The 8500-nt window shown below is 33.3% G+C and overlaps 1 protein-coding gene and 1 long non-coding RNA gene across 2 annotated transcripts; one reads left to right on the top strand and one right to left on the bottom strand.

The window, feature by feature from the left end:
* The first annotated feature begins 56 nt into the window (after positions 1 to 56).
* On the top strand, positions 57 to 2016 carry Axn (protein axin). Its single transcript, XM_040723850.2, has one exon. It carries the CDS (start codon positions 69 to 71, stop codon positions 1932 to 1934), a length of 1866 nt encoding a protein of 621 aa, XP_040579784.1. The 5' UTR covers positions 57 to 68; the 3' UTR covers positions 1935 to 2016.
* A 5320-nt stretch (positions 2017 to 7336) lies between these two features.
* Positions 7337 to 8381, bottom strand: LOC139906935 (uncharacterized). Its single transcript, XR_011783167.1, has 2 exons — positions 8217 to 8381; positions 7337 to 8114 (listed from the first exon to the last, which is right to left on the bottom strand). It is a non-coding gene; the product is annotated as an uncharacterized lncRNA (long non-coding RNA).
* Positions 8382 to 8500: the final 119 nt, after the last annotated feature.

The following is an 8500-nucleotide window of genomic DNA, read 5'->3' as shown; positions in this document are numbered from 1 at the left end:
ATGAGGAGGAGAGGAGTGATGATCTTAACTAACGTATATCATCATATGAATGATATGATGATGTGAGAATGTCATCGGAGTGCCGACGTGATGCAGTGGAAGGTATGGAGGAGAGAGTGAGAGGCGAGGTGGAAGTGGCGAGGAGTGTCAATTGTTTGGGATGGGCTGAGAACCTGGATAATGTGCTGGGTGATGGTGAAGGAGTAAGGTTGTACCAAAGGTATTTGGAAGAAGAATCTTTGTCGCACTTACTCAAGTTTTGGTTTGCCTGCGAGGGGCTGAAAAAGGAGAAGGACGAACGCGTGATCGAGAAATACATCCGTGTAATCACGAAAAACTTCATAAGTAGTTCATTGCTTAATTTAAGCGAAAAAGTGGAGGGTGACATTCTCCGTGAGCTAAGGTCCAAGCCCTGTCCAGCACCCACAATCTTTGATAAGGCTCAAAACCAAGTGAAAGAATTAATGCTGCAAACAGCCTATCCAAACTTTCTCAAGTCTGATATCTACCTCAACTATCTTCAAGCTGCTCAAAATTCTGAACAGGACTCCAAAACAAGCTCAATTGTCTTCCAGGAGCCTGGGTTAGTGTCAGAATCAGAGTACCATTCTAAAGATGTATCGTCCAAATCCTCTTCTAAATTGGTTAACTCGAATTCTTCTTTTCTGCCTACTCTGCATGAGTATACTGTTCTTAACCTCTCTGGACCTCAAGATATTCATTCAGTACCTCTTACAAGAGATGCTCTTTACTCCACTCAGCGACGAAGAAGAGATCACGAAGCCTCATTTCCCTTTGATGCCTTTGGCTCTGCATATAACCCAGTTTCTAGACAAGATTCTGAACTTCAATCGTGTTCTTCTGGGGCATATACTACTACGGATGATAATTACTCCTCTTTTACCGATAATTCCGTCCTAGATAAAAAGAAATCCAAGCATAAACTCAAATTTGATCGTCAGAAAATCAAAGATAATCTCAATTATAATTATTTAAAAGAAGATAAAACTATTCCAAGACCTGTTCGAGCTGGCCAAGTTCCACCGGATCCATTAAGTCCTAAAGAGTTTGCAGGAATACTTACTGAACGTTTGCAAAATTATCTTGATCAGAAACATTATGAAAAAAAAACTTTTGAAATTCTGAGTAATAAGTTAGACTCTGTGGAAGGGTTTGAATCAGATCAGTCTATTCTCGATGAACATGTAAGTCGTATATGGAAAGATAAAACACCTATTCATATACGTTCACCAGGTGAATCTTTTGGTCCTCCAAGATCACCTAATAGAACAAAATGGAATTGTAGTAAGACATTACCTGGTACAATTAAAAATGTTAGTCTCCAAAATCCAAGCATATCGAATGGACTATTAGACCCGTCTTTTTTTAGTTCATCCTATTCTTGTGAGTTGGAAAAGAAACAGTTGCAACATTCAATGTCTTCTTCAAATGGTCATGAAAGAGTAAAAGAATGGGTCAGCAATGTATCTTCTTCATCGAGGATAACTGATGAAGATCAGTGTAGATTCAGAAATGGTCCTAAATTTTCTTCCAAGTCGTCAAAAACCTATGCTCGACAGAGGGTAAGGCAAAATGATCAGAATTTAACCAATTCCACTACTCATCAACAGCTGCAAGAGGTTAATCGTCGTTTACTTATGTCGAAGCATGTGATGTATTCTGTTACCTACACTTTTAGTAATGAACCTAATGGTATGCCTTATCGTGTTAAAATACCATGCAGCACAGCTATTTCTCAAATAACCTTATATCAAGTTAAAAACAATTTGCCAAAACTTGGACAATATCGATTTTACTTTAAAACTAAAGTAGATGGAGAACCCTGCTTTGAAGAAGAAAGAGATGACACAGCCTATGTACCTATATGGTCTGAAGGAAAAATAATTGTTGAGTGTAGAGAAGATCTTGCTTAATATTCCTGAACATTTTTTAAATCTTCTTGTTAATTCAGTGTTAAAGAAATATTATATAAATAAAAAAAGATAAAAGGTCAAAGTGGTTAAATGTAAACTTGGAAGGATTTTGATCTTGCTAGAGTTTCCAAATTTGGAAATATTACATGTAGGAATGTAGCAAAATAAGTTCATAAAAAGAATTTTAAAAATAACTATATGATTTGGGCCAAACAAATTATTATTTGGAAGTTGTTAAGAATATTTAACCCTTTACACCCGTATGTGACTCATTCGCCATACTAAAAAAATACATAATATATCAAAAATAAATAAAGAAGTTCAGCTTAGAAACAAAACGAGGCTGGCAGATAATAAATTCTGTCCACGTTTTAAGTGAGTGTTGCATCAGGAAAGCGCACCACTTTTCAGCCAAAACAAAAATTTGAATTGGTTAGATAAAGTTGCACTGATTAAGCATAAGTAATCATTCGAGTATTACAATTACTCCATCTAACCTAGAAATCTTTTGTGAACTGTGAAGTCCATATACATTAAGTATATTTCTTTCTCTAGGAATTTTAATGGATGCTAACATGTACACATTGAGTTCAAGAGAATAATTTCTCTGGAGCTACGTCGATAAAAAAATTTTGGTGGTTAATTTTTATTGCATTTCAGTTCTCCTTGACATTACTGGATAGACAACATTCCGGGTACGCTAAGTAGTTATAAATAATCATGTACGTTTATCAAAGTATCTATTTATGTCACTAAAACATATAATAAGTTGATATTAAGACAAATACCTACAATAATTTTTGTCGGGGGACTTTTTAGACACATCTGCAGTACTAACTGACAATTTTTACTTTTATAGATGTAAATTTTTCCAGACTGTCGGAAAATAAATACAAATATGAACACCCTAATATTCATGTTTAAATAATTTTTTTTTTTCATCTAAAATTTAATTCAAGGTGTTCAGGGTTTCCAATAGGACATTGGATAACATAGTAATTTTGTGTTTCGCTCTGAAAGTTTTAGACCAGTGTGAGAAGTGTTATTTTTTTTTTAACTAATTCGGTCTAAAAGCTATTTTTTTGGAAAATAAATTTAAGATGTGGAAAATGAATTTTATTTTCATTAATAAATAAATAAAACAATTTCCGCTGTCATTTTAGAAGTAAAGGAAAATTTGTTCCAGATTGGTCTAGAAAATATTACTCAAAACTAAGCTAGAAAATAGAATTTTGTCTCGGATCGAGTCTCATCTACTAATAATCACATATTTGTTATAGGAAAGCATTTAAGATTTATGAGCACGAAAGAAAAAAGCGAAAGATCATTTATGTTCAAAAAATTTCATCTTTAGACTATACTCATCGGGGGTGTCCACAGGATTTCATTTTGGATTAGCTTTTTTTTAGAAGAAACAAAAAAAGAATTTTGAAAAATGTTTAATAGTTCAATATCTTTTTTAAAAGAGGCTAAATTTGATCGAATTACCTTTATTTTTTAAATGAAGGAGTTATTTTCGAAGATTTAAACATTTAAAATTATTAATAAAAAATAATAATTTTATGTGTTGCTGAAAAATATGTATTTGGGGAGAGGGACTACAGCCTTTCCCCCTGAGGACTCTTTGTCATCTATACCAAAAAAAAATTCAAATGCTAGCCGACAAATTTAGATTTATCGCTTTAAAGTTCACATAAAACCTCATTATAAAGGTAATCTTGAACTTAGGTCATTTAAGAACCTTCAGAGTTCTTGTAGTACAGAAATTGCATTTTTTTTTTTTTTTTTGAAGCAAATTAAATGACTGATAGAAATACATAACATAATAATTGATTGTTATGACATTTTGAATCTTTGTCTGATGAAGATTGGTACTAACTGAAAATGAGGTCAATTAAAAAAGTAATAATAATACGATCTATATATAAAGCAGGGGACTTTTAAGCCCAAGTGTTATATCTGGAAATATATAGTACCCGAACTTTTTCGTATTTTTATAAGTTAAATAACTATAATTATTAATTCATAATATATTTTATAAGTAATAGAATATTCATTATTTAAAGTTACTTAATAAGCAATACTGTCATTTTTAGGAGAAAAGGTATGAAAAGAAGGTGTATAGAGAAGGGTTTAATATTGAGGGAGAGACCGTGAGGAGAAATATATTAGGATCCGTACACATTTAAAACAGGGAGAGGGTTCGGGACCTCGTGGTTCTAACCATGAAAGGGTGCAGGACAATAAGACATCCAGATACAGAAATGATTATTATAGAATGTGTTGGACACAAAGAAGAGAGGTTCTTCAGCAGTCAAAGCTCTCGAAAAAATAGATGCCATATTCTGAAAGTGTACACGCCAGCAGTTTAGAGAAAATAAGCTTGAGATAGAATATAGGTCCTAAAGGATCTCGACGATAGCGTCAAGGACGAGATTAAATTCCCTTATCGAGTATGAGCTCAGAAGAGCTTTAATTAGGATAAAAGACACTCTTGTCGACACAAATATAAAGGGGAAATCAAATTTTAAATATCTCGAGAAGTTTTACAAAAGTACGAGGGTAATATCATTGCTAAGATTGGCTCTGGGTGTAGTAATACTCAAATAGCGACAGAAACTCCAATATTTTATACTGAGTTATATAAATGCCCCGAAGGCTCTGAAAAAAATAAGTGCTTATTTATGAATGAATGGTGGAGGGAGAAAAAACGGTGTCAGGAAATGGTAGAGTGACTAAATGCCCAAGTGGAATTAATTGCAAGATTCTTTTAAACTGATAGAATGCCTATCACCAATATAATATTTCTTTGTCAACGTTTAATTTCATTTATTGAATAAATGTAAATACATATTTAATGACGGCAAAAATTGGTTTAGAAAATGTTATTCGACACTCATTTAATGATCTAATTTGGTTAATTTCGGTACGTATAATTGGGTCAACTCTATGGAAATGTTTCAGGTGCCTTAACTGTATTTTATTTTAAAAGTTTGGCATATGTGAAACTGTTTTGTCTATTTACCTCTAGGTTTACCCTTCAATTACCAAAAAATAATTTTTGATCATGGTGGGTATTAGTCCATTTTTGGTTATCTTAAGCAAACTAATAATTATTCAGTCCCTTAAAATATTGTTTTATGAATAAAATATATATATAATAAAATTAATGATTTCGATTGTTATTTTCGACTTATGTATGTTTAAAAAATGCATAATATTCAACTAACTTAGATCAAGTATACATCCAAAGAAAAAACTCAAAAAGTTGCTCTAGAGAATTTACATAATCATAAAAATTAAATCCATCAATTTTTGATAAAATAGATCTGTATAATTGGTCAATCTCCACTGTCCAGTCATAAGCCCTCTTCCTGACCACTAAAATATGTTTACTTAGAATGATCTCATTATGAATATGATACATATGTTTTTATTTTAATGTTGAAAATATCAAACATAATAAACACAAATATTTGGATAAGTGGAGCGTCACATTTTTTTAATGCAGAATATTTTATTTCACTACTTCAGCTCCACCTATTGGAATTATGAATGAATTATAATTTTGCAAAAAAAAAACATATTAGTTATTTTATTGACAATTTAAATAAAATAATTTGGTCATATTATTGAATTTATTGTTTGTAGTGATTTTTTATTTATCTGGTTGATATTGTCTATGTGTATACAAGTATTTATGTATGTAAGGATTTATTACTTGGATCTTACGTGTATTAGAATTAATATCATAAAAAATAATCGAATTCACTTAAATGTAGCTTTCAATTAATAAAAGTATATGGTTCTACCCTAACTAACACATCCGCCAATAAGACTCGGGCCTAACTACCAGATGGCGTTACTAACAAAATATTTTCGGAAGTACAAACATTTGAAATGTTACTGTCAAAATTTCATGACGTTTGGTTTATTATTTATCGAGTTACAGTGGTTTAAGTGATGCTACTTTTGTGATTCTTAAAAACGATGGATTCAAAGCAATTTCGTGTGTTGATATATCATTGCTTTTTTTATGGGGAAAAACACCATTCCAACCCAAGCTTGGCTTGAAAAATGTTATCCGGGCTCTGCCCCATCGAAAACAAACATCAGACGATGGTTTGCCGATTTCAAACGTGGTCGTAAGGACACCGATGATGCTGAACGCCCTTGTTGGCCAAATGAGGCGGTTATTCCGAAAAATCCTGACAATCACCATGGGAAATCGCAAAGTGAAGTTGCAAGAGATAGCTGACACTCTGAAGTTATCAAAAGGTAGTGTTTACACCATCATACACGAACATTTGGGTATGAAAAAGCAACGAGAATATGATTCAAAGAGCTGTTTGGAGATGTTCACGCAAAATAAGAAGGAGTTTTTGCGTCGGTACATCACAATAGAGGCAACATGGATTCACCACTTTACTCTAGAATCAAAACGGGAGTCTGCTGATTTGTATGCAGACAAAGAAAGCCATCCAAAGACTCAAAGGAAGGTCATGCCCACTCTATTTTGGGATTCGGAAATCAACAGCGACAATTATATCGGTTTTTTCGATCGTTTGAATGCCGAAATTACCCAAAAAGACCTCATTTGAAGAAGAAAAAGGTGTTCTTTCACCAAGACAATGCACCATGTCACAAGCCAATAAAAACAGCTGCAAAATTGGTCAAATGGGATTTCAAATTGCTACTGCACCCACCTTATTCTCCAGATCTGCCCCCCCCAGCGACTACTGGTTCTTTGCAGAACTCAAAAGATGCTCCGTGGAAAGAGATATGTCTCAGACGAAGAAATTATTGTCGAAACTGAAGCATATGTTCTCGATAAATAGTTTTACACCCATGGTATTCAAAAGCTAGAGAAACGTTGGAATGATTATATCGTTCTAAAATATTGATGAATAAAAATGAATTTTGACAAAAAAAAATGTTTTTTCTCCTATCTAGGCCCGGGATTTATTGACCGATGTGTTAGTTAGTTCGTTATAAGCCTTTAAACATTTTCTCAATTTATCTGGACCACCCAGTACATCAGAGAACAATATTATGCAGTGCACTCTGTTGTTTTTAATACCGTATAGGTATATCTTGAGTGGATTATTTTGTTATGAAAAAAATACCTATAAAAATTGAAAAAGGATAATTATTTCCTCTGTGAGCTCTTTTTTTTTTTCTGTTGATTATTTATTGATTTATTATTGTCATGGTGTCAACTTTTCCCTCTGAAGTATGGCTTATAATTTTGCCTTACCCAAGGACTGCTGTACACGTTTCCAATATGGATCTTTGTATATCATGTATATATGGAATGTCTCTCTTCAAGTGTTTTGCTACAAAATAAAGAGTTTTTTAAAAGTATTTTGCTAGGGAAAATCATCTAAATAATAAAAATGAGGTTATATATTTCTAATAGAAGTGGTATTTTATTAGTACTTTAATCAAAATAAACATTAAAAACATATAAAAAAAGAAAAGGCACTAGCAAAAAGTTGGTCCGAGTCTACAAGTCAGAAGATTTTGATTGAAATTTAGCTTTTTTTTCTATTAGCTTCTGAATTCTTAGCTACCATTTTCTTTTTTGTTAAAAATCGGATGTCATCATTCAGTTTAGCAGTTAAAATTTTTACCCATGACATTAAACAAAGCGAATGAAATTATTTGAAGAAAAGCTGACTTCCTCGCACTTTACTCCCACAACGGCGATAATGTCAGAAGTTAAACTGTCCTGCATCCTGTCAATGAATGTGGCAACCAATGAAGCTCTAGGATTTGGGGTGCTAAGTAAACTGTCATTCTCTTCAGGAGTAGCTGTGATGTAAGAGAACATGGAGTGAGTATAAAGACAAGAGAGGTAGAGAAGGTCGGACGGAGTCGAAAACCCCCTTCTGCTCATTATGTTGATGAACTATTTCAGGTCTACATGCTGATTGCTTGGGTTATCGAAGGTTATTGAGTCCGTAGGTGTATCTCTGATAACCATTAACTCTTGGCGTGATGTACAATTGATCTTCTTCTTCAAAGAAAAACCAATATACCAGGCAACAAAATAGAGAGCATTACTTTCTCCCTTGGAAGCTAGTTCCTGGAGGTCATTTAGTTGCCAGTTAGTCAAAATGAGCTCAGCTTTTACCAGGTCTTCATTCAGCAGAGCTTTAATTTCTGAAGTAGTCATACCTGAAAATTTAAATAAGTAAAATATTGTAATGATATTATTATATTGTAAAAATAAGTAATACCTAAATAAAGAAGCTTACTATTAACAAATATCCTACTTACCTGAGAATTTGACAAGACTCAGAATACGAATCTTTTTCTCTGCTTCCAGGATCTGTCTCACGCTGATGTAGTAGATACCTCCACTTAGTCTTGTCTGTACCTGCCGAACCTTCTTTCGATGGGATCAGACTGGAACAAACCGAGGAGTACATATGAAAAGATACTCTGCCAGATCGGCTACGGCAAGGCACGTCTGCTTTGTTGCTAGGAAGGTTTCTGCTGTTAGGCCAGGTGCTTTACTCCTTTGCCACTCGATGAGAAAGTTGACAAAATCTCTCAAGAAA

Source organism: Lepeophtheirus salmonis, chromosome 13, assembly GCF_016086655.4.
Source record: "Lepeophtheirus salmonis chromosome 13, UVic_Lsal_1.4, whole genome shotgun sequence".
Classification (NCBI taxonomy): Eukaryota; Metazoa; Arthropoda; class Copepoda; order Siphonostomatoida; family Caligidae; genus Lepeophtheirus; species Lepeophtheirus salmonis.
This window is presented reverse-complemented; position numbering and strand designations above follow the sequence as displayed.